Source organism: Narcine bancroftii, chromosome 2, assembly GCF_036971445.1.
Source record: "Narcine bancroftii isolate sNarBan1 chromosome 2, sNarBan1.hap1, whole genome shotgun sequence".
NCBI classification, from domain to species: Eukaryota; Metazoa; Chordata; class Chondrichthyes; order Torpediniformes; family Narcinidae; genus Narcine; species Narcine bancroftii.
In genome coordinates, this window is record NC_091470.1 from 48462619 (window position 1) to 48490264 (window position 27646).

Consider the following 27646-nt stretch of genomic DNA (forward strand, 5'->3'; position numbering starts at 1 on the left):
TGTCTGAAATCTATTACCCTGAATCTTAAGGCTATGTTCCCTAGTTCTGGTCTCCCCTACCAATGAAAAAACTGATATTCTTCAATCTTATCGATGTCTTTCATAATTTTGTGTATTTCTATAAGATCCCCTCTCATTCTTCTAAATTCCAGAAAGTACAGTCTGAGAGAACTTAATCTCTCCTCACCCTTTTGTCCCTGGAATTAACCTGGAGAATCTCCTCTGCACCACCCCCAAAGCTAGAACATCCTTCCTCAAGTAAGGAGACCAGAACTGCATGCATTACACCAGATGCTGTCTCAGTAAAACCTCCCTGTTCTAAATTCAATCCCTCTAGCATTGAAGACCATCATTCCATTTGCCTGCGATAGCCTGCTGAACCTGGAAACCAATCTTTTGCAATTCATACACAAGCACTCCCGAGTCTTTCTGCATGTGCTAAATAATATTCTGGTCTTCCATTTTTCCTTCAAAAGTGGATAACCTCATATTTGCCGTCATTGTACTCCATCTGCCAAACCCTTACACACTCACTTAACCAATCTACTTCTCTCGGTATTCTCTGCACAATTTAATTTTCCACTCAATTTAGTGACATTAGCACACTTAGATACACTACACTCTGTCCCCTCTTCCAGAGAGTTTACATATGTGGGCCCAGCACCGACCCCTGTGGCACTCCACTCACCACTGATTGCCAATCAGAAAAGCATCCATGTACCCCAACTCTCTACTTTCTTTTGGTTAACCAATCCTCTATCCATACTTCTCCCCCAATTCCATGCATCCTTATCTTCCTTATGTTTTTTATGTGGCACCTTATTGAACGCCTTCTGGAAATCCAGGTAAGCAACATCCACTTGCTCCTGTCTATCTACCGTGCACATTATATCCTCAAAGAACTCCAGAAAATGTGTCAAACAGGACCTGCCTTTTGCTGAATTCATGCCATATGATGGATCCATTTTGTCAGACAGACGCAGCATGGATTCAGCAAAAGCAAGTCCTGTTTGACAATCCACAATGAAAGGGTAATATAAGAACCATTTTGATCCACACCATGCCATCAAAATCCAAGGTATATTTAAAATCCATTCATTTGAAAATAATTTTTAAAGCTTCCATGAGGAGTATCTAAGAGACATCCCTCGACCCATGATCCCAAAGTTCCAGCTTCCAATCCCTAAGGCTCCAAGAACAAATGAATTGGAGAGAAATGTTACTGTTCTGTTAATAAGCTGATTTAACAGTAAAGGACAGATGTGGGATGCTATGGTTACTTCGCATTATCAGCCCCACCATATCTGATTCCCTTCCCTTAAATAATCAAACGTTAAAAAATGCTTTAACAAACATGATATTCACTCATTTTTTCCAGAGAACTCTACACTACCACTCTATGATGAATAAAATGCAATCAAAATGATCAAACGTCTTCTTTTACAATCATTTGCCATTTTGATGATGGCTGGATGACATTGGGTTTGATGGACAGACCACACAGACACCTGACAGCACTGTGGGTCCACTGCCCCATCGATTAGATGTCCACATGAGAGGTAGCCATATTTTTCCTCACTTCTATAGCAGCCATTTCAGAGATTGTTCTATGCTGTCACAGACTGATGCTCTTCCCAGGGTTCAGCAAATCAGTGGCAAGCAGCTGTCAGCGTTATCACTTCAGTGACAGATTCTGGGTGAAAACCAACCAAACAATACTTTTAAAACCACGTTTCTGTCCGATATCATGTTTTCTTTTTTCTGTGGGTCATCTGACTGGCTGTTAGTGCTAAATGTAACAACTGTTTATCACACTGCAGTGCTAAAGTGCGATTCAATTTTTTAGTAATTAAGTGGTATTCATCACAGGACTTAATTGGATGGGCTGGTTTTGCATCCCTTTGCACTGAGATAATCGCTTCAGTCGTGTTTTGTATAAACTGTGGATGTCTACACAATGTAAACAGTGTATAGCAATAATATCAGGCAGCTTAACCATTTCCTCATGAACTAACCGCACATTTAGTGGCAAGGCAAGATTCTGTGCCACCCCACTTATCTACACAATTGAATCGCAGATCAGATGGGCAGTATGTGTCGAACAATGTCTAATGATAGAATACCACAACATCTACATTAAGGAGAACTGATGGAGGACAAATGATCATGTGTTGGACAGAAAAAGAGAATTAGGAACTTGCTGAGAAAATCCCTGAAGTGTTAACATTGACACATGCAACAGTGAACAGCAAGTATTGGGTCATTTGATTTGCTGAATCCATACTAAAAGCGGTGTTCATTCAGGTGAGAAGTAAAGATGAAAAAGAATCTTGAAAAAAATCAAGGAACACTGATTCCATAGCATCTCTGCACCTGTTATCTGTATGAAAGGAACTTTCAAGCTCAGATTGGTCCAATTATATATTTTTTCACACACACTGAAGCTAGATGGAGTAAAACACAAGAAACTGGAGACGTGATTATAGTAAAAATATAAAAATGGTGGAGGAACTCAGCAGGTCACGCAGAATCCATAGAAGGTTTAAAAGAAGGGCTCATGCCCAAAACATTCGTTATATATCTTTACCTCCTATGAACACTGCGTGACCTACTGAGTTCCTCTAGTACTTTTATGTTTTACCAAAGAGTATATGTCATGGTGTCACTCAAGAACAAGTGAAAAATTAAAAAAAGAACTTAAAGACTCAAGACACTCTAATATACATTACTATAAACCTCTTCACTGTTATTCCAATACTGGTCCACGTTATTGTCCCATTTTAGTATAAGGACTATTTTAAATTTAGTGGTTACCCAGAATAAACAAGCTCAATATTTGACCATTTGCTTTTATCAACTTACTTCAAAAGTTTTTTCTTTTTCATCATCTTCTTCATCAGCAACATGGCAACTCTAAGCATTGAACCAAAGAATTAGAATTAAGTGATTTTGCTCCACACACCAGCCTACCTTGCAATTTCCTTGCAAAAAAAAGCATTTGTTTCAATTGCATCATCATTTCTAATCCTTAAAAGTCCATTTGTAAATGACTCTCAGTTATCCAAGCTACAGTACTAACATAACCACACTGACCATTTTTATGACCACAAGGCTGTTTGGTCATAACTTCAATCATTCTGTCATTAAAACTTGTGCTGTCTAGGAATGGGTAAAAAATGTTTAACAATTAATAAGTTGATCTGATTTTAGTTTCACAGGCATTCTTGAATTAGATTTGCTACTGACTGACAATAGTCTTACAGCAATATGCAATTTTTCCAAAATGTTTGTCAGTATTTTGCCGCTTTTGTAGAATATTCCTTGCACAATGTATCAGGAACATGAACATAAGGAATGGGAAGGGAGGGGTATGCTGGGCTACAGGCCCTTAAATCACCTCAATGAACTATATATATTTCTTGACATATAGGACTGCGCACCAATTTTAAGACTGAGCATTCCTGACCCTCCAAAAGCTGTGTGACTTGTAACAACTAGGGGCAACTTGCTTCTAAAATAGCAAGAGATAGCGCAGGGTGAAAAGATCAACAGCTATATTTTGTTTCTGATGATAGGCCTGAAACATTGGTTGCCTTTTACTTCCTATGGATGCTGTGTGACCTGCTGTGTTTCTCCAGTACTTCACAGATATCCTTTGTTCCTCTTGTTCATTGTTGGTTAAAGACTGAAAATGGTGGGGGCAATCAACAAGTCAAGCAGCATATGTGGAGAGAGAAAATAGAGTTAATATGTCAGGTTAGTGACTGTTTCACTTTTTAATATCCATTGTTGGTTCTTAATGTGTGGCAATGTCTCCTTCTCTGAATGGCTTCGGCACAGTGCAGGGCCTGGAGCTAACCTCACCAATCTCCTTGGTGATCTCAAACCTTTCACTATTGTTCCCTTGGATCCCACTAACAAAACAATAGTCATCAAACTTACTTGTATTTCCCCTCAGACAGAATATCCATTCATTGGTATTCAAAGTTTGTGTCTCCACAAATCAAGTCCACTATCAAGTCATGCCTCTCTCCCTGCTAAACCTGGCTGTAGATTTTCATAATTGGGATTGGGGGCCTTTTCTTCAGCTCAACACATATCATTTTGCTTCTCATCACAATGCAATAATTGTTGATTTCCACATGTTTTATTTATCTAATTGAAGCCAGAGGTTGGCAGCGATGCCTTTCCCTTATACTATTCATTACCACCATTCTTTTGCACTTTATCATCTGCATGTTGATGTACAAGACAAACTAGCAGTTTCAGTAAAAAATATGCTCAACTTTTCCAACATTTCAGATAACTTACCTTTGCCATCATATCTGCATATGCAAGGTATAAAGGGTCATCTTCAATGGCACTGCAGCAAGTGATATAGGGATTGATTAATTCATCATTTTTTGAACATAGATTGTTATACAAAATACTTTATGAAACAAAAATATATGGCTACATTTTAGAACATTTTACAAACATTCACCAGCTATTGGTAGCTTAGAATTTAGATCAGAATTATGAGCTCTGCGATAGAAATAAAGGTTTAAAGTGTGGACAACAAATAATTAATTACTGTCAAATCAAGAATCATAGTTGCAAGCAACTTTTCTAAAATTATTGTAGTCATTGGAACTTCCTCCCGCAGGACTGGCGCAGTTCAATGGAACCAGAGGTGGGTTCATGCCCAGGAGTCACATCAATTATTGGATGAAAGACATAATCAAGTGCAAAAACAGAATGCTTCATGAGTCACCATACATTTGAGTGGAGGTAACATGGTTATATAAATAGAATTGATTTTGTGTTTGTAACATAAAAAGGTATAAAGGCAAAATCAGCGTTCTGTTGCATGAATTTGCTAAATTTATTTGATGAAGTGAGAGATATTTGTACTGAATGCTGAATGATTCATTATTTCTGTTAATGACAGGTGAAATGATGGGTAATCCAAGCCATTATAAACCAGCACATCATGGGAAAGTGAGTTGGGAGGGGTGGTGCAGAGAAATACCATCTGATGAAGTAAATGGTCCAGATGGTGGCAGAAGGAGATTAAAGTGGGAGAAATACAAGATTATTCACTATGGTAGCAAGAACAAAAAAGTAGAATATTTTTGAAAGGCTGGCAAATAAGGAAGAGTCAAAGACTGCAAATTAAAGTTGCAAGTGACCTCTTTGAAGACTTGGAAGAAATATGGGTCCAATAAGGAAAGATTGAGCAGAATGTATCTTTTCTACCCACAGTTTAGAGGAATGAGCAGTGATATAATTTAAATATAAAAGATCTCAGTGGGAATGACAAGACTGGATGTGAAGCAGTGATGCCCTCTGGCTACAAGGTCCTGATCTATTGACCAGTCTCAAAGGAAGGGTGGCAGTCAAGGACTGATATTAGGAGACATTTCTTCACTCAGTAGGTTGTGCACCATTGGAATTTCCATCTTAGCTGTTGATGAGGCAGATCTATGGGATTTATTTCTATTTCTTTGTATCATACACCTTTTATAGGAAATTATCTCATTGCAAGCTGGAAGATCAGTGGGTAGTCTAAAATTATTCACATTCAATTCTTTTCCAGAACAAGAAAATGTTTTCCTTTAATTTCTAATTGAGCTATTTTCTTTTTGGTTTTACTATTATTTTACAAAAGAAAGCAAGACCATTATTGTACCTTCGTTCAGTGAGGGCTGTACGACTGAAGTGTAGGATAAGCTGATGGAGTGGATCAGGTGTCTTGTTAGACTCCTCCTCATCCTCCTCTTCTGAAGCAGTTGCAGATTTCTAAGCACATTTAAAGGTTTGTTTTGGACCAATAGATGCAACAAAATGTTTAAATTATAATTAGCGTATTTTGTTAAAACAAGGACAATCACATTTGTTATCTCTTGGACTCATTAAAGTTGTTAAAGCTGTAACTTTAAATCTGGAGACAAATAGATAGCCAATTCAGCACAAGATTCTGCATCAGCTTTTCCATTTAAAAACATGGAGAAAACATTTCAATCACAAATTTTCTCTGGATGGTTTAGTATGTACAATAAATAGATTAGGGAATTCTCACCAGGTTCAAAATGATTAAAATAATCCCTCAAAACTTTGAATAAATAAAAGCATTTTTAAAAAGGTTACCCTGCAAGTCATGCTCATACATTAGGTGGCATAAACATAGTTCAGTTAAAATCAAAACAGATTATTTGACACCACTGATGAAACAGAGAAGTGTGTGGAAGGAACATTACTGCCAATTGCTCATGGTAAAACTACAGAAATTTTCATCTACAAAACCCAGTCAATATTGGACCTGTGTCAAAAGGCCAGAAAAAGGTACAAAATTAATATCGTGCATGTGGTTGCCAAGCTCTCTAACATCGTAGTGTTTGCATGTATCATTCATATGGGGACATTTTAATTATTTCCACTTGCAGGAAACCAGGCAGGGTGAACCTTCCACACAGACCAGGAGTTTAGTACTCTGGCTTCTCACCCACTCTACACATTTATTCAAACAATCTGCTGCAGCCTTTTCTAAATTTACAGATCAAGCATCAACTATGCAGAATAAACCTGAGATCTGAACAGGGAATAATTGGTCTACTGTGAACCCAAAACTGTCAAGAAGTGAATCCAGGGTCAGACACAGCATAGAAAAGCTTCTTTGTCCCTTTCCCTGTGGCTCAGGAACATAGGTTCTCCAAGGAAATCCAGATTCGATGTCAACCTCCATTTCCTTACCCTACCACTGCCACTCTTACATTGCATGCTGGAGATCAATCTGTATGGCTTCCAGCAGCAGTGTTGCAATGTCTTGTTATAATGTTCAATGGTTAAACAGCCAGCTGTTGTGCTGTAGTTCTACTTGATCCTTAAAACATGTTGAGGCAAGTGGCCCAATTATTTATATTGCAAGACATTGGTCTTCGCCTTGTAAGCCTTTCCTTTGCATGTTTATTACATATTTTGTTTTTTTTTACATAGCATGCTTCTTTCCTAATGATAGAACATTGGGTGGCCATTCAGCATTCTATTGTCATCATATAGATTCCTCTGTCATGTATACTTTTTAAAAAACATTGTTAATGTGATGGATATGTTGTTAACAAGTTAGCACTGAATGGTCATTCAGAAGTTTGCTCCATCATTTCAGTTAAAAATCAACCACATCCACTGTGGGCCTGGTATCAGAGAAGGACCAGAAAAGTCAGAATGGTAGATCGTCTTCCCCAAAGGCCATTTGTTAATTGTTTTAATAGCAACCTGGCAGTTTCCTAATCTCCTTTATAGAAATTAACTTATTGGTTCAGGATTTATTTGTTCATTTGAATTTAACTTTCTGCCATGGTGGGACTGGTCTCTTCAACAATCAGTCATTAGGTTACTGCTTCAGCTATTTTCCCACAATGCTTCTGGGTCTAGTGGATTAGCATTTTGAAATGTTGCGGTGGCAGGATCTATGCAAGTGTTACTATCAATTATTCTTTTGACAAAAGTAATTATGGGAAGGTTTTGAGGATTCAACAGTTGAACCAGGACATGACTTACACAATAAAAGGTAGAGCCCTGGGAGGCATTGTAGAAGAGAGAGAGAGCTAGGAGTATAAGTACATAGTTCCCTGAAAGTGGTGACTCAGGTAGACAGGGTGAGCTTGCCTTCACTGGGTGGGGTATTGAGGACAAAAGCTGGGATATCGTGATACAGCTGTGCAAGAACTTTGATAGATCACACTTAGAGAACAGTGTCACACAACTATAAGAAATATATCAATAAGTTAGAAGGGGTGCATAAGTGATTCACCAGGACTGAAGGACTTGAGTTACCACTATAGAGAAAGGCTGGATAGGCTGAGTCTTTATTCCTTGGAGCATAAAAGGATAATGTGTGACTTTATAAAGTTTTATAAAACCATGAGGGATGTGGATAAAGTAAACTCACAGTCTTTTTTTCCCAGGGAAGATATTTCTAGAAATTGAGTGCATTGTTTCAAGTGAGAGGTGAGAAACTTAAGAGGAACTAAATGGGAGAATTTTTCACTCAGATGGTGGTTCATATCTGGAACAGGCTGCTTGAGAAATCTTTAGAAGCCGGTACAATTACAATGCTAAAAGGAGGACAGATACAGTTCTCTCCATAATGTTTGAGACAAAGACATTTTTCCTTTATTTGTCCCTGTGCTCCACAGTTTTAAATTTGCAATCAAACAATTCACATGATTGAAGTGCACATTCTAGATTTTATTCAAGATTATTTGTAAACATTTTGGTTTGGCCATGTAGAAATTACAGCACTTTTTATACATAGTTCCTCCATTTCAGGGCAGCATAATGTTTGGAACATTTGGCTTCACAGGTGTTTGTGATTATTCAGGTATGTTTAATTACTTAATTGTTGCAGATATACGAGAGCTAGGCTTGCTTCTAAGCTTTTGATCACCTTTGGAGTCCGTAATTGCTATTTTTCAACATGAGGACAGTTGTGCCAAGGAAAGTCAAAGAAGCCATTATAAAGCTGAAAAACAATAAGACAGTGAGAGACATTGCCCAAACTTTAGGATTACCAAAATCAATTGTTTGGAACAGCATCAAGAAGAAAGAGTGTACTGGTGAGTTCAGTAATTGCATAGGAACTGGGATTCCAAGATAGATCTCCACTGCTGAGGAAGAATTCTCATCATTAATGAAGAAAAATCCCCAAATGTCTGTCTGACGGATTAGAAACATTCTTCAGGTGGCAGGTGTGGATGTGTCAATAACTACCTGTTTGTTAGCCACAGAAACAGGATGACTAGATTACAGTTTGCCAAGAAGTATGTTAAAGAGCCAGCTGAATTCTGGAAAATGGTCTTGTGGACAGATGAGACCAAGATAAACCTGTATCAGAGCGATGACAAGACCAAAGTGTCGAGGTGTAAAGGAACTGCCCAAGATCCAAAGCTTACCATCTTATCTGTGAATCATGGTGGTGGGGGTGTTACGGCCTGGGCATGGATGACTGCCACAGGTATTTGCGCACTTTTCTTCATTAATGATGTAACTGCTGATGGCAGGAGTAAAATGAATTCTGAGGTGTATAGAAACATCTTATCTGCTCAAGTCTGAGCAAATGCCTCCAAACTCATTCTTCCTTCATCCTATAGCAAGACAATGATCCCAAACAAAGGAGTGTTTCAAAGCTAAAAACTGGAAAATTCTTGAATGGGCAAATCAGTTACCTGATCTAAATCCAACTGAGCATGCCTTCCATATGCTGAAGAGAAAAGATAAAGGGACAAGCCTCTGAAACAAGCAGGAGCTGATGCTGAAGATTTTTTTCAAATAGCTGCAGTAGAGGCCTGGCAGAGCATTACCAGAGAAGATACTCAGCACCTGGTGATGTCTATGAATCACAGATTTGAAGCCGTAATTGCTTGCAAGGTATATGCAACAAAACATGACTACTTTAATATGCATACTTTGTCTATGTCCCAAATATTATGGTGCCCTAAAATGAGGGAACTATGTATAAAAAGTACTGTAATTTTTACAGTCAAACCAAAATGTATACAAATAATCTTGAATAAAATCTGGAATGAGCACTTCAATTACATATGAATTGTTTGATTTTTGAAAACTGTAGAACATGGGAAAATAAAGAAAAATTGAGTATTTGTCCCAAACATTATGGAGGGCACTATAAATGGATTGGAAGGGATAAGAAGAATATAGACCAAATGCAGGCAAATGGGACAAGTCCAGAATGCCAACTTGGCTAGCATGAATGATTGGAGCAAATTTCCTGTTCTGTGCTGTGATTCCATTGACAGATAAGCCAGCAGGAACAGAGAAACCAATAGGTACAAATGCACAACTTCAGCCTTGCTCTTGTAACTAGGGTACAAATGAACCTGATGACACCAGGGCCTTTCAAAGTTCTGTGTAAAATGGGGTTAACTGGACAATTTGCATGGACAGTGCCCCAGTTATGCAGCAGTTTGAAAGGGTTCAACCAGGTCCCTGACCTACCTCAAAGGTAGTCCAGGAACCCAGTAAATCTTACCTAGGTCTCGTCCACAACCAAAATGGCCAACCCACTTATTCCAGTGATGTCAGCACTTGCATGCGTGACCGCAGCAGCCAGCACCTGAACATCCTTCCCATTTGCCATTTGGACTTCAATTCTTAACTTTCGACAGTACTTCCAGTGAGTGCGTGATGCATCATCACAGGGGCAGGATCCCCTTTAAATCACTGGGTTGGAGATTTAATGGGTAGATTCCCCCTGTGATTTGAGAGTTGCTTCCTGCACCTTTGCCCCAGTAATCTCACCCGGGTCCCAGGAGGGCTACCCAGGTGCTGCAATTTGAAAGGGGCTACTGATTAACCATGACATTGGGGATTCAGTAATCATTCTTGAAATTCAAAGTGACTGACTGGTAAGCTTCTTGTTCACATTAAAAACACACAATGCTGGAGAAACTTAGTTGGTTACTCCAGCATTGTGTGTTTTTATTTCAACCACAGTGTCTACAGATTTTCGTGATTTACTTTTAGCTTCTTGTTCACAATTGTTTTTGCTCAACAATTACATTGTCTCAAGCTCTGTCACATATCAGCCTTAACCTGATTATTATTCAGGTAATGCTCTAAATTGCCATGGACATGATTAATTGTTGGAGAACTTGTAAACGTAGATTAAGACTGAAGAATTAAATATCACTTCTGACGCTGTGATGGATGAAAAGTCATCTAAATATCAATGGAACCAGAGTAATGATCTATACCCAAAGAGATATTCCCACTAGTTCCCCATTCACCAAGTCATGTACTTTGGAAAGATGGACAGTCTTTCCCTTGGATTTTGGCAGTGTGTTTCTAGGTTAACCCACAGCAAGGCAATTTCCTTCTCATGTGAGGCATCACGGTTAAGGTCAGCATTCATTCCATGTCCTAATGGTTCTGATATAGTCGTGGAAGGTTGCCTCATTGAACCAGTGCATATAGAATTGTACATTCAATGCTTCTAACTGGGCAGATTTATAGCTTTTGGCCAATTACCCAGGAACTACCACATCTATTCTCATCAACATGGAACTGTCTATGATTTGGAAGGGAAATTGGCTCATGTTTCTTTGCAACACTTCATTTAATTCTTCAAAATGGCCAAATCTGTGGGTTTGGGAAAAGCTGCTAAAAAAAACCCTGACTTTTGCTCCGGTGCACCTTGGATGTGGAACACACAGGTGAATGGTGGCAAGGATGAATATTTAAGTCAGAAGAAGAGATGCTTACCTATTTGGTGAGTCTTCTCAAAACTACTGAGAGTCAGGAACTGAAATATTCATTAATGAATAATGAGGTTCAGTCCATCTTTGATAGCCATGCATTTAAGTAGCTGATCAAGGTGGCTATCTGATTAATAGAGGATATCTGCAAAAAGTGCCATTATAATTTGTGAGGAAGTGCTCAAGACTTCTCTTGTAAGTGATGGTCAGTGCTTAGTTATTAAATGGCAAGAAACAGCTATGCTATGACTATGCATTTTGCAGGAAGTGTGGCTTTTGGCCACTTTGTTCTCTGGAGAAACTAAACCAGAAATGATATAAATCTGCAATGTTAATAATTTCCACCATATCAGTTAAAAAAAATTATCCCAGTATGACAGAGAAGATTTCAGTCAACAACAAAAATCCCCACTACAAAATAATCTATGATATCTCTATTATAGATAACCTGACACTATCTTTAATGGTTTTGCTTTTGCTCTAATTGATCTCTCATCCTGTAGCGTGACAATGTTCTATCTTGCACATTTCCGAATTCCAGGCATCACAATAGACTGCACATTGTGAACTACATTGTAATGATAAAACATGATAAATTAAATTGCAACACAATAATTGTTTAGCTACTGAAGATGGTATCCTTGTACTTTCTATGTTCAGCAAGCTAGTACACAGGCAAGCGTTCCTTGTAACACATTCACATTCAATGCAATTAATAACATTTCATAATGATACACTAAAATTAACATGATTGTTTGTTACAAGGCTTTTGTATAAACATTGCTAAAGGCATTAATAAGTTATATGCTTCATTGCCATATTTTAAAATATGAACAAAAGCAAAGATGTTCAACTATAATTTTTCAGGACCTTGGTCAATTTAAATCTTCTTAACATAAGAACATAGCTGCTGAACAGGGAATTCACTGGACCATATTATCCTATGAGGGGAGAATGACTATGCTGGTACTCAAATCTTCACAGAAGATTGAGTCACAAACTCATCGAGTCCTTCGAAATACTTCCATGTGATGCGGATATTTTTCCAATCAAAAAAAGTGAGTCCAGATGCTTTCAAAATGCCAATTAGCCAATTACTAAGCCAATTAGTAACATTTTCGGATACTACATACTATTTTAAAAACTGGTAAATTCATCATCTTTGTGTGCCTGACATTCGCTTTTACAATTTAAGATTGTACATGGAGTTTACTTTTCTAAAGTTCAATTGGCTAAATTTTACTTTAATTTTTCCTCAAAATGCTGAAGAAGATACTTTGTTTTGTTACTCTTTTTCCATTTTTTGTGAGGATATCTTTCATAGCCTATCTTTAGTTCTCAATGTGAATCTGATACCAAATCCTATAATTGTCTGTTTTGGATCAACTAAGACAACTGATTTGAATTTAACTCTGTCTCTTTTGCCTCTCTTGTTACTAGATGTTCATTATTGATGAAGTGTTAAAATGCTGTCACTCTTACTTATACTCAATGGCTATCTGATATGGTGGCATACCTAACTTTGAAAAAAAAAATCAAATGTTCTTTTACTGTAACGGATTTAAATTTTATAAGTTTATGTGGTCCTTTTATTGATTATTTTTGTAATTTATAAGATCATTTGGATTTTGTTTTGTGAGCATGTGGTTTCTTTTAATGGTAGTGAAATTACACATACTTATCAAATAACCAGAAAGGAAGGGGGTAGAATTTGTAATATAGTATAATATTTTCTTTTATGAAAAAAAAATTTCAATTAGCCATATGTTATAATTGTTTGTGTTTACTTTTTTCTGTTTGAATGTTATGATATTGAGTATATATATGTTTTATTTTTCTTACATTACCTTTGATAATAGCTTCTATTTCTAAAAATCCAATAAAAATATTGAAAAAAATAAGCCAATTAGTAACAAAATAAGGAGGCATTTCTTAATTTGTGGTGTGAATCTATCTCCTCTGTAACGGTGTGGCAGCTGTCAATAAATGCTTGTAAAACAGATTGATAGATTGTGGATAGCAGAGAAAACAACAGACAAAAGGATGGGGAAAGAAGATAGTATTGAAGTAGAATAATAACCTTCATATTATTGCATGGAGAAGCAAATTCAAGGGCAAAATGGGCTCCTCCTGCTCTCACTTTTTTTGTTCTTGGTTATTCATAGCCTTGTAACACACTCAGCAATCTATCATTTCACAATTACACATGCAGCAGTAGCTCTATAATGCATATCACTATTCAGAGCAATGGATCCTCCCTCATACAATACTGTGCATATGCAATGAAAAATAAAAGTTAGTGGCTAATGACACTGCTCCTCTGGAGACAGAAGTTGAAATTGTGCTGTTTTGACAACTGTTTGAACTTTCAAAAGGAAACTGACATACTTCTACATCTGCAAGCGTAAAAAAAATTATACAGTTACTGTATTTAATTGTAGTGACTTCTTTCCTTTGTAGTCACCAGGAGGATCAAAGAATGTTGTAGTTGTTGTTCTATGACTTGTTCAAACAAATTTGTACTAAAGTTAAGTTGAGATTTTCAATGTTTATTAAATTATATTAAACATTGTTAACATTATTATAAGTTGTTAAACATTGTTAGACATCAATAGAAGAATGTAGGAACATTTTCTGATTCCTCCATGTCACAGAACAAAAGAAACTAAACTGAGCATCTTGATCCAAATGACGTACAAGTTCTCTTTTGTCTTGAATGCTATCAACAATCTTCCCCATAAACTTGAATTGTCCATGATGATCATGACATCCCCGGGTTTGAAATTACACCTCATCTTAGACCATTTTTGTGGCTCTTGCAACAGTGTAAGATGTTCTTTCACCCATCTTTTGCAGAACAAATCCAATATAAATTGCATCTGCTTCCACCTGCATCATGCATATATGTCTTCCTTCTGAAACTGCCCCAGTGGCAAAGAAGGCTTAGTCTTCAGAAGCAAAAGGTGATTTGAGGTAAGTGCTTCCAGATCATTTGGATCTGTAGACGTTTTAGTGATTGGACGACTTCTGAGGATAGTTTCAACTTCACATAGAACTGTGTGAAGACCCTCCTCATTAAGATTCTGTCCATTTAGGATGGAATTGAGAACCTTTTGCACTGATCTAATCAATCTTTCCCATACAATTCCATGGTGTGAGCCAAAAGGAGGAAATGGAAGATCCAAATGATTTCTTTCTGGAGTAGTTCACCATGAATATGATCCTGATTCCAGTCCATAAGCACTTTCTTCAATTCATGTTGAGTCCCTACAAAATTAGTACCATTGTCACATCATAGTTCTTTTACCTGACCAGGACTGGAAAAAAAATGCTGAAAGGCATTAATGAAGGAGTCTGGGTCAAGTAATGATGCCACTTTGATGTGGATTGCTCTTATGGCTAAACATGTGAAAATAACACTATTAGCGTTTCACAACACTCCTTCCACACTTTACTCCAAAGGGTCCAAAATAATCAACTCCAACATATGCAAATGGAGGTTCAGCAGGAGAGACTCTGTCCAGGGCAAATCTGCCATCTACTGTTGTCCAGGACATAATTTTTCTGATTGACCCAGTGGCATCAGGAATCCAATATTTTTGGTGTGGATTGGATAACTTAAGGTTGCAACCACCATGGCCCACCTCTTAAGCTGAAAAATCAAATCAAAGATGTAAACATCTTTGACCAGTGTGACAGGATGTTTCATCTTTTCTGGCATTGCTTCTCCTTTTAATATTAACTCCCTTTCTCATACTTGAAATTTCATCTGCAAATTTCTTCTCAGCATTAACCAATTCTTTAACTGTGAAGACCACTGTTTTTTTTGGTCTCAAGATTTCCTGTCTCTTTTTGTGGTAGGTCTCCTTGATGGATGTTATTGGATTGAAATTGAGCAGGAACATCGCTTGTTTGTTTTTTCTTTCTGCTTCTTTCTTTTAAGTTTGAGCAACCATGCTGTTGCCTTTTTAAAACGATTCTTGGATGAGAAGTAATGGATTAAGTGGGTAACTGAATCCACTTGTTCAGGCATTATCTTTCTTTTTCAATCTTTTTTTATAGATTTTTATAAGAAATAAAATACAATGAAGAAAAGGGAACAAAACTGAAAACACCGAATCAACGGTATTGCATAGAAAAAAAACCTAACCAACTCTAAAATATAAAAAAAAACAGCTGAGCAGCTTATCCTGAGGGATATTTATATTTTGCAGTTTTTGTTTCCTACTGTAAATCAGAAACACAAGGGTAAAACGATATCTCATCTGGAAGATTAAATACATCCAATCACATTAGAAATATTTACATCAAATGAAAATAAAACATAAAAGATTGCCATGTATCTTCAAATTTCACCAATTAATCAAATGCATGATATCTAATATTTTTCTCAACTTAAACAAGACATAATATGAGAAAACCATTGAAACACTGTTGGTGGTCTAGAGTCTTTCCATTTGAATACAATAGCTCTTCTTGCCAACAATGCAGTGAAGGCCACAAGCCATTGAACAGGTACAGAAAAACTCCCTATGTCTGGGTCAATAACCCCGAAAAGAGCAGTTATTGGATTGAGTCTTAGCTCCACTTGGAGTATAGTTGAAAAGATTTTAAAAATCTTTCCAATAGTTTTCAGACATTATATGAACAGCATTTGCAATCTTACTCCTGATTTCAGGGTCCTCTGGTAAGATTTCTTCTAATTTATCAGGATTTTGAGGCCACTCTTTCTGAGGCTATAGAAGAAACCAAGGCCTGGACACCCACTTTTTCTTTAGAAAATACTTGACTTTCAAACCTCGGGAAGCCAGATCGGCAGGATTATAAACTGAGGTAACATATCTTCACTGTATTAGACGTGAGACTTTATCAATTTCAGTGATTCTGTTAGCCACAGAATTAAGAAACCTTGTGGTTTTATTTTTCATGTATTTGGGAAGAGAGGTGCTATCAGTCCAAAATATGGAGTTTATTAGTTTCATCGGCAACTCTCTTTTCAACATTATGTCTATTCTGCTCGCTATCGTAGCAGCTGTCAACTTCATTTGAAGGTGAGTGATCGGTTTCAATGGAGCCACTCTGGCCTTTTCCATTGCAAATCCACAATATACCTGATCTTGGTTATCATGCAGTAACAGATAACTAACAGTTCTGTAACCATCTTCTCATGCATCAGCAAAATGATGCAATTGAGCAGATGTCACAGTTCCAGAATTTGTGGGTTTGAAGCATCTGTCAATCCTGATGTCTTCCAGCATATGAGAATCCTGTATTTAACATGTCCATTCTTGCCCAGTAGATTCTGGTATCTCATCATCCCAACCAATCCTTTTCCTACACAAATCTTACAGGATCTTTTTAGCAGTCAGGACTACTGGTGCCAATATTCCTATAGGTTCATATATCGAACTGACTGTTGATAGAATCCCCTTTCATGTGAGAGGTCGGACCTTCAAAATAATTTTGAACTTAAAAATATCACACTGAAAACACCATTGTACACTTAACACTCTCTCCATAGGAAGGTTGTTATGGTCGAAGTCCAGATTTTTCATCTCTTTTGCCCAGTTGCTTCAGGTATGGCAGCCAAATCATGACAGCTGTTACTTGTCCATTTGGTAAGCAGAAAGCCTCCCTTGAAACAGATCACTTGCAACTCATAACAAGCTCTTGCTTCTTCTTCTGTAGCTACAGAAGTAAGACAGTCATCCACATAGAAGTTATTCCTGATGGTGTATATAGCTTGAGAGCTAAACTGTTTCATATTGCCCTCAGCTCACTTCTTAAGGGAAAAATTCACACAACTTGGTGATGAAGTCTCTCCAAATATATGCCCTGTCATTCTGTATTCCACCATGTTCTGACTGTAGTCTCCATTAATCCACCAAAAAGGAATGGTCTTTATTTGGTACTTTCACTTGGTGGAACATCACTTCAATATCTGCATAGATGACAACAGGTTCTTTATGGAATCTAGTTAAGACTCTTATCAACGTACTGGTCAAATTTGGACCAACCCCGAAAGGTTGGTCTACAATCAAACACTATTCAAAGCTTTTTTCTTTGTGGATGCAAAACCTCATGGTGTGGTAATACCATATTTTTTTTTAACCATCACTACATTCCAAGACATCATCTGGTACTTTCTCTGCATAAACTTTAAATATCATGTCAAACATGCTGTTGGTGTCGACTGAATGAAAGGATGAATCTTTCTTGAATCTTCCCTTTAAATTTAGCTTGGGAGATTTTTTACATTGATTCCATGAACTGCTGGTCTTCCTTTGAAGGTTCTTAGTCATCCCTGAGCACTCAGGAAAGTCAGTCTTGAAATGCTGCTCCCATAGATCATCAAGTTTAACAATTGCAATTTTGTTGACACTTATCGCTGACTGTATAGTGCTGACCAGTACTGTACATATGCAATGAAAAGTAAAAGTTAGTGGCTAATGACACTGTTCCTCTGGAGACAGAAATTGAGATTGTGCTGCTTTGACAACTGTTTGAACTTTCAAAAGGAAACTGACAGACTTCTACATCGTCAAGGGTAAAAGAATTATGCACAGTTACTGTATTTAATTGTAGTGACTCCATTATTGTTGCATGGAGGATCAAATAATGCTGTTGTTGTCTATGACTCATTCAAACAAATTTGTACTAAAGTCAAGTTGAGCATTCCAATATTTATTAAACATTGTTAACATTATTATAAGTTGCTAACATTGTTATAACCCTTTAAAATCTTGTTAGATGATCAATAGAAGAATGTCAGAACATTTTCTGATTCCTCCATTTTGCAGAACGAAAGAAAATAAAGTGAGCATCTTTATCTTTCAAACAAGCCATGTGATCCTGGTTCAAATATATTGCTAGGAGATAGCATAAAAATGTTAAACAAAACTGCAAAGCCACAGACTATTTACAAGCAAGAAATATATTTTAACCCTTCAATGCCTCCTGGGAATTTGTTACAGGAAACATTGGTAGTGGTCTAGAAGTAGGTCAGTTGCCATCCTTCAGGCTAAATCATTTTTACAAAGAGGTGAAAGTGATATGTATAAAAATCTGAAGAGAAATTGTATCTTATAAATGCACTTAGTTCCAAGTCTAGGAATACATTCACAAAATTTATCAAATTGCTTGAAGCTTTGTTTTTTCAGAATAATCAATTCTTGAAGACAACTATCACTTAATTATTATTTCTACTGTGAGTTATTTCAAATCCTATGCAAGAACAAGCCGATGAGTGCAAAAGCCAGTCCATCTTATTTAGCTCAAAAGTACCTACCATTCACAGAAGCAGAGTTTTCATTCCAGTTTCCAATGCAATGCATCAGGGGAAACAACTACCCCAAACCAACTCTTATAAATGACAGAGAAAAGTTGCACATTTTGTAGGCAGCTTGGCAACAGCACTACTTGCAGAATGCAGCATGGCCACTTGTGCTGGAGGTTGAATCCAGTCGCACAGGGGCCAGTACTTACAGCTAAGTCCTTAATTAGTTTCTCCTCAAATGAGTACTCCTCTGTCTCTATCCATGATTTCTGATAACTCTGAACGAAGAGATTAACAGCACGATGCCTAGGAAGCGGGAGGGTATAGTAAGATTGGGAGGAGTGGGAGGTGAGACACAACTTTTAGTAGATTAAGGGAGATTTATTATTTGAATTAACAGTTAAAGATCATTAGTAAAGATTTGTACAACTTCAACCCTCTGATTGGTCAATAATGGTGTATCAAAATCACTTACCATGATAACATAGTTAAAATATAAATGGCATATAAAATGGTCCTCAAGAGTTTAAATATTCATATATAACAGAAATGAAATAAACAAATAAGAACATTGAAATAGGATGAACTGTTATTTTAGTTACCAATGTCAGAGTTCATTTATTTTAAGTATAATTTTGGACGACAATTAAGTTAGCCCAAGTATTGGTAATGCATCATATTCTGTCAGCACTCTCTGGCCAGATGGCAATAACATTGATTTCTCCAGTTTCTGTTAGTCTTCCCCCTTCCATCTATTTTTCCTTTCCTCTAGCTTTTTCTTTTTCCTTTATTCTCTGTCTCCTTTTCTCCATGTCTGCATTCACAGAGCCACTCCATCCCCGAATCAATTCTCACCTTTGCTCTCCCCAGCCTTTTAATTCAGGCATCTGCCAAGTTTTTACTTGTACATTGGAGAATAGCTCAGACCTGAAATATCTTTACCTCCCATGGATGCTTTGAGACCTGCTGATGTCCTCCAGCATTTCTGTTTTTACAACATTCACTTTTATATTTTACTTTAATTAACAAAAAGATTCTTGAATCTTCACAGACTACTTAAACTGGCTATTCCAGCCTACATTTCCTCCAATAGTTTGCAATAAATAAGTCAAGAGAAAAAGTAACTGGCATAAAACTTCATTTGACAATAAAACTTAACACCCTAGTTTATACATTAGTAAGAATCCTTTGCTTTCATGTGCAGTAATGCATATACACAATGAATGCATTAATGACCTGTTTAAATATATCATCTTTGTGGAATAGGTTAAATAAGTATAGGGAATTTAAAACTGAGTACATGGATTTATTATGCATTTTAAACTTGCATTATTTCTATCTTCCTGCATGCAAGATTGTGGAGGGTTTGGGTTGATAGATTGACCAATCAGATTCTGTAAGGTTTTCTGTACAAATAGAACACAATTGGTGTGCCAAGGAGAATGTGTACACAGGACAGGAAATAGTGTCTATCAATCAAATGTTACTTTACCGTCAAACAGACGATAAGATTCTCAAAGTCAGTGTTCTTATATAGTTTTTCCAGCCACAGATGTTGATAGGCGTTCAGGAAGTAAATGTTAATTTTGTGTCTAAAGAAAAGTGATACAATTTTTGCATTGATCAACTTAAAAGCAAAGATGATTCTGAATTAACTGTGGGATACTTCTCCATGTAGTATAGTTCTAGAAAAATATATGTATGCATATATGTGAGTGTGTTTATAATATATACATATATATATATCACACACACTACACACATTTTATATTTACACACATACACATACATATACGTACACACATATATATTCTATATAACTTTATTAACAAACATAATTTCTTGAGTAGCTTCACAAACTTCTTTCCATTCATATAAATGCTGCTTGGCAAAGATCTCAGTTAAAAAAAAAAATTTAAAAGGACAATCTCAATCCAACTCTTGGCAGCACTGGAGCTCCAAACTCAACCACGGAATTTTCTTTCCCAAAAAGAGAATTAAAAGCTGACAAGAAAATGTGACAATGTTCTTAGTCTGAACAGTGATGTACAGGCTGTTACTAAAACTTCTAGTAACTTCATCTTCTAGAACAATGAACGCAGCAGGAAAGGAGACTTCGTGAACATTAGAAAGGAAGACACACACACACACACACACACACACAACATAACATCACTTCTACCTGGGCAGGTTATAAAGTGGAGCCATCCGGAAGCAGGCAACCACTGCTCTTTTGCGTTGTTTGGACAAAAGCTTGTGCCAGCCTGTCTTCTTTGACCGCAGTGGTTGTTCCACCTTGTAAAAAAGCATATTTAATTGCTCAATAAAGGGCCAGATTTTCTGGAAAAATAATGTGGTGTTTACAGTGCATGCTATTATTAACATGATGATTGATTAGCAAGTTTAGGGATTAAGGAACACAGCAGAAAGTAAAGCCTCCACAATATGCTAATTGCAATGGATTCTATTTGACACTAACTCTTGGCTTCTACATATCTGCAACTTGATGTGGAAATTCAGAAGCTAGCAGAGAAACCTTGCTCTTGCACAAGGGGTATTGTTGCAGTTATCGAGCAATGGTATGACATCAGGGTATTTGATCACTAGCTCTACACTAAAAATAATGGAGAAAATTAAGGCCATTGCATTCAGGAGCAAAAGAGTTTTAAACCATATAATAATGATAATTGCTGCTGTAAAATGTACTTTAGTTTTCTTTCCAATCTGATTTATGTTCCCTGCAGACTATTGACATTACGCATCTCTGAGAAGATTTTTGACTCTGTTTGAGAAGCTCAGTGTTACTTGATCATCTCATAATCTTCACAGATCCCCTGCAGAACCCCCAAACACTTTGTCAGCAACTGCCATTTAGGGGAAGAGTGAGCACAATTTTGTTAGTGTTAATCACAGGATTCTGGATAGGATCTTCTTATTTACCTGCATTTAAATTCACATAGAAAACAGGTGCAGCCTGTTCAGCCCTTCGAGGCTACCCCACCATTCAATATGATCATGGCTGATCATGCATCTTCAGTACCCTATTCCTACTTTTTCTCCATACCCCTTGATCTCTTTGACCAATATGGCCACATCCAACTCTCTTTTGAATATATATATAATTAACTGGCCTCAATGACTTTCTGTGGCAGGGAGTTCCAGAATTTCTAACTCCATGAGTTAAAAAGTTTCTTCTCATCTGTGTCCTAAATGTCTTACCCCTACTCACCATTAACCTATACCCCTTTAAAAAAACTTATCGGGGTGTAGGTTAATGGGGTGTAAATTGGGCGCCATTGACTTGTCGGGCTGAATTGGCATGTTACAGTTCTCTATGTCTAAATTTTTTAAAAATCCTTAGTCTGGCACCCCTTGTTTTGGACTTCCATCCTGTCTAGTCCTGTCAGAGGTTTGTATGTTTCAATGAGACCCCATGTCACCCTTCTAAATTCCAATAACCGAAGTCTATCCAGTCTTTCTTCATACTCAGGCCTGCCATCCCAGGAATCAGTTTGTTGAGACTTCATTGCATTCCCTCAATATCAAGAATGTCCTATTAGATTAGATTAGAAGATAAGAACTACAAACAGTATTTATGGTGTGGCCTCACCAAAGCTGTATGCAACTGCAGTAAGATATCCCTGCTTCAATATTCAAAACCTAATGCAAGCCATTTGTTTTCTTCATCATCTGCTGTATCTACATTCCAACCTTCAATGACCATGATACCCCAGGTCTTGTTGAACCACAGATCATGCAGCAAACCATACAAAGGAAAAGGCAATCAATGCTTTGGACCTGAGCCTGAATTTGGAGATATGACAGAAAATTACTTCATCTAGATCAGCCATTCTCAATAGAGCCATGCAGTAGCCACTGGGGAGGGGGGGGGGGGGTGTCACAGCACATTTAAGGGAGGGGGGGCACAGACTGAAATCATACTCCAACATTTTCTCCACCACTGAAGTTGGGCTAACTGGTCTATAATTCCCTGATATCTCTCTCTCTCTCTCTCTCCTTTCTTTAAAAAAATGGTGCCACAGGTCTTGGGGATTTATTGACATTCAATGCCACCAATTTACCTACCACAATTTCTTAAGGCAGAGCGGGGTACTCCATTCTTTTAAATGAGCCCACTGGGGTTTATTAGGGGAAAAAAAACATTGTCATTTTCCCCCCAAATATCTTGAAACTTTCCAATAGATTTTGTTCTGAGGCCAATAGAATGAAAAATTCACCCCAAAATTAGATTTTTTCTTGAATTTATTCATTACATCATCATGTGGAGAGTATGACAAAGTCATTCTATGCTCGCTGGGAACCTTGCAAATTTTTTGCACGGTAATGAAACATTTCTGAGATGGCAAAAATGCTGCCTCAACAATAAAACATAGGCATTTTATATTGTTTTGATAAATGACTGATAAATTAATAAGCCATATAATTTATATGGCATACTAATTGGCCTAAATACTAACATATTGCTGTCATTAAGAAATTCACTCAAAATTATAATGTTTATTTGCAGGAATCATCTTCACATGCTCCATTTTCCCTTAGGCATAGTAATACATTGACCTACTCCTAATATATTGACCTACTCCTAATTGACCTACTCCTAATTGACCTACTCCTAATTGAACTACTCCTAATATATTGACCTACTCCTGCTCCTATCTTGACCTACTCCTGCTCCTATCTTGACCTACTCCTGCTCCTATCTTCTCTGTTTCTATTAAAGGTTACGGAGAGAAGGCGGGGACGGGGTACTGAACTTTAAGATCAGCCATGATCTCGTTGAATGGCGGAGCAGGCTCGAAGGGTCGAATGACCTACTCCTGCTCCTATCTTTTATGTTTCTATTAAAGGTTACGGAGAGAAGGCGGGGACGGGGTACTAAACTTTAAGATCAGCCATGATCTCGTTGAATGGCGGAGCAGGCTCAAAGGGTCAAATGACCTACTCCTGCTCCTATCTTCTAAGTTTCTATTAAAGGTTATGGAGAGAAGGTGGGGACGGGGTACTGAACTTTAAGATCAGCCATGATCTCGCTGAATGGCGGAGCAGGCTCGAAGGGTCGAATGACCTACTCCTGCTCCTATCTTCTCTGTTTCTATTAAAGGTTATGGAGAGAAGGTAGGGACGGGGTACTGAACTTTAAGATCAGCCATGATCTTGTTGAACGGCGGATTAAGATCAGCCATGATCTTGTTGAATGGCGGAGCAGGCTCGAAGGGTCGAATGACCTACTCCTGCTCCTATCTTCTCTGTTTCTATTAAAGGTTATGGAGAGAAGGTAGGGACGGGGTACTGAACTTTAAGATCAGCCATGATCTCGTTGAATGGCGGAGCAGGCTCGAAGGGTCGAATGACCTACTCCTGCTCCTATCTTCTCTGTTTCTATTAAAGGTTACGGAGAGAAGGCGGGGACGGGGTACTGAACTTTAAGATTAGCCATGATCTTGTTGAATGGCGGAGCAGGCTCGAAGGGTCAAATGACCTACTCCTGCTCCTATCTTCTCTGTTTCTATTAAAGGTTACGGAGAGAAGGCGGGGACGGGGTACTGAACTTTAAGCAGCCATGATCTCGTTGAATGGCGGAGCAGGCTCGAAGGGTCGAATGACCTACTCCTGCTCCTATCTTCTATGTTTCTAACTGCATTTCTCCTTGTTCACAATTGTTTATTTTCATACAAGGAATTAAAGCCTTTAAACTTTTTTTCTGGTTACCTGTTCCAAGTGAAAAACAGCTGCTGAAATCTTTTGCACACGATCCACCATCTTGTGAGGATCCATTCTCTCTTCAGGTCTGGCAATATCTTTATACAAGTTGAGCTGCCATCGAACTGCTGGGTCATCAGTCTGCATGGATTAAAGATTAAAATATGCAAACAGAAGGCAATCCCAGGTAGATGACAATAACCTGATGTTTTTTGACATTAAACAATGAATTGTTCTGGTCATTGAGTTATAGTTGAAATTGCCTTTCTTGACCAACTTTCAAAATGCTGGCCAGACCACATAGTGTTTGATCTGTGCATCAGCCAAAGTGCAGGCATCATCTCTTGTGTTAATTATATTAATGTGTTAACAGATACTGTGTTAAATTATGACCTTCAAATCATTTCCTTCGAGCAAACCTGCAAAACATGGGTACAATGAGTTGAGACCAGAACATCTTGTTCCTCCCTGGCTGTCATCAAGAGGGGGTCTAGGGTAGTTTTCTTGAACTGGAGCACTAAGGAAGTGAGTTTCAGTATTTTGACTGAATATGACAAATGACTGATTGGCTGAGTCAGGAATGTGATAGAATATTCTCTTTCTCTGGATGAGAAGACCAGTAATGTAATGGAAATGCTGTGCCATGTTTGAACAATGCTTATATTTGCTACTGATTACAGATGGCAACCTTATCTCTCTATCAGATTTGTTCCTTTTTTTCCCTTCGCTGTTATGGTCCCATGCTTTAGGGAAAAGTTTTTCCCATAGCAGAGTACAAAATCCACCTATCCAACAAAATACTTTGTTTCCTCATCCTTCACAATGCAAGGTTATTGACAAGACATGTGGGGGTTAGTTAAAGACTAGCTAATTAGATGCCATGAAGGAGGAAGGACAGGGACAGCAAGGTAAGAGAACCTCGGATGATAGAAAGGTTGTGAATTTACTATAAAAGAAAACATATGTAAAGCTAAAATTGGACAAGGCCCTGGAGGAATGCAAGGATTGCAGGAAAGAGCTCAAACAGGGCATTAGGAAGGCCATAGGAGCCATGAAATGTCCTTGTTGAGCAAGACTGAAGAGAATCCTAAGACATTTTATACTTTCATAAAAACAAGAGAATGACAAGAGAAGGAAAGGACTACTCAAGGTCAAAGGAGAGAATTTTTGCTTGGTGTCAGAGGAAATGGGTGAGGCACTAAATGAGTTCTTTGCATCAATATTCACCAAGGTGAAAGACATGGAGTATAGTGAAAGAGAGCATGCTAATGCGTTAAGGCCTTTTGAGATCAAGAAAGAGAAGGTACTGAAGATAATTAAAGTGACTAAGTCATCAGGCTGATGAGATATTTTTCAGATTTATTGATAGAGGCAAGTCAGGAGATTGCTGGAGTTTTGACAAAGATCATTGTATCCTCACTAGCATCAGGCAAGGTCCTGAAGGACTGGAGAGTAACCAGTATTGTTTCTTTACACAAGAAGGGAAATAGGGATAACTCAGGAAATTAGAGGTTAGTCAACCTCACATTAGTTGGAGTGAAAATGTTGGAAAAGGTAATTAGGGATATGATTTATGCACATTTTTAAAAGCCATGGTCAGATTTGGGACAGTCAGCATGACTTACATAGTTGATTGAGTTTTTTTGAGGAGATGGTGAAAGTTGTTGGTGAACGTAGGGCAGTGGTTGTTTTCTTCATGCACTTTAGTAAGGCATTTGACAAGGCCACTCATAGTCTGATTCTGAAAGTATAGACGTATTGGTACACAGTAAATAGACTGTTGGATGTAGACTTTGCTTGCCCATAGTAGACAGAGGCTAGTGGTGAAAGGGCACTATTCTGGCTAGAGGTCCATGACAAGTGGAATTCTGCAGGGAATGATGTTGGCATGTCTATTGTTTATATATAATGTAATAACTTGGATGATAAAGTTGGAGGGTGGGTTAATGTTTGCAGAAAACACAAAGATTGCTGAAGCTGAGCCTATCAAAAAATACAAAAGGATTCAGAATTGGACAGAGAAATGGAATTTAATCTGGACAAGTGCAACATGCACATGGGAGGTCAAATATAAGAGGATCATGTATAGTTAATGGCAGAACTCTTAAAAGCATTGATTTGTACAGGCAGCTGGAGGTTCAGATTCAATAGCTCCTTGAAAGTGGCCATGCAAGTAAATAGCATGGTAAAGAAGATGTGTGATTTTTGCTGTCATTGAGCAGGACACTGAATATAAAAGTAAGGAAGTCAAATTGCAGCTATATAAATCTTTGGTAGACCAACGTAGATATTGTGAATAATTCTGGTTTCCCCATCATAGGAAGGATATGTAGCCTTTGGAAAGGGTACAGAAGTTTACCGGTATTTTCTGGGATTAGAAGGTGTGAGATACAAGGCAAGATAGGATAACATTCTGTTGCTTTTGCTGGAGCGCTGGTGGCTGAGGGGAGTCTTTATCAAGGTTTATAAAATATTAAGAGGCATTGATATGGTAAACAGTTAGAATTATTCTCCTAGAGTAAAACTTGAGGCGCAAATCGGTACCCATGCCTATGATTTGGTAGCCATCACGGAAACATGGCTACAAGGTGACCCTAAATGGGAATTAAACTTTCAAGGGTATCAGGTGGTGCAAAGAGATAGACAGGATGGTAAGGGAGGTGGAGTTGCACTCTTAATCAAAGATGAGCTCCGGGCAGTAGTGAGGAATGATATAAGATCTAAAGAGCATAATGTTGAGTCCATTAGGGTAGAGATAAAGAATAACAAAGGGAAAAAATTATTGGTGGGTGTTATCTATCACCCACCAAATAACAATAGTTTAGTGGCACAGGAAATAAATAGAGAGATAAGTGAGGCATGTAATAATGATACGGCAGTAGTCATGGGGGACATTAACTTCCACATAGATTGGGAAAATCAGGTTGGTCGTGGGAGTCTAGAAGAGGACTTCATAGAATGTATCCGTGATAGCTTTCTTGAGCAGCATGTTAAGGAACCCACAAGAGAAAATGCTCTCCTGGATCTAGTGTTGTGCAATGAGATAGGTAGAGTAAATGATGTAATAGTCAGAGACCATCTGGGAAATAGCGATCATAGTATGATTGAATTTCTCATTCAGATGGAAGGGGAAATAGTTAGATCTAAAACTAATATATTATGCTTAAACAGGGGTGACTACCATAGGATGAGGGAGGAATTGGGCAGAGAGGACTGGGAGCACAGGCTAATTGATGAAACAGTTGAGGAACAGTGGAAGATTTTCAAAGAAATATTTTGTAATGCTCAACAAATATATATTCCGGTCAGGAAAAAGGGCAGCAAGAGAGGGAAAAATCAACCGTGGTTAACAAAGGAAATAAAGGAGAGTATAAAATTGAAGGTGCAGGTGTAC

General features: G+C 37.8%; 1 protein-coding gene across 2 annotated transcripts in view; it reads right to left on the reverse strand.

Moving 5' to 3' along the window:
* Positions 1-27646, reverse strand: part of ryr3 (ryanodine receptor 3) — a 448180-nt gene that overhangs the window by 71177 nt on the left and 349357 nt on the right. Inside the window, exons 75-80 of one of the 2 annotated variants that reach the window (XM_069916619.1) lie at positions 24262-24393; positions 20714-20826; positions 20024-20123; positions 5672-5781; positions 4312-4363; positions 2863-2913 (exon numbers count right to left, since the gene is read on the reverse strand). In XM_069916619.1, coding sequence (XP_069772720.1) covers positions 2863-2913; positions 4312-4363; positions 5672-5781; positions 20024-20123; positions 20714-20826; positions 24262-24393 — 558 coding nt within the window. Of the gene's footprint in view, positions 1-2862; positions 2914-4311; positions 4364-5671; positions 5782-18740; positions 18838-20023; positions 20124-20713; positions 20827-24261; positions 24394-27646 lie in introns of both variants that reach the window. The other variant, XM_069916620.1, reaches the window with a different exon arrangement.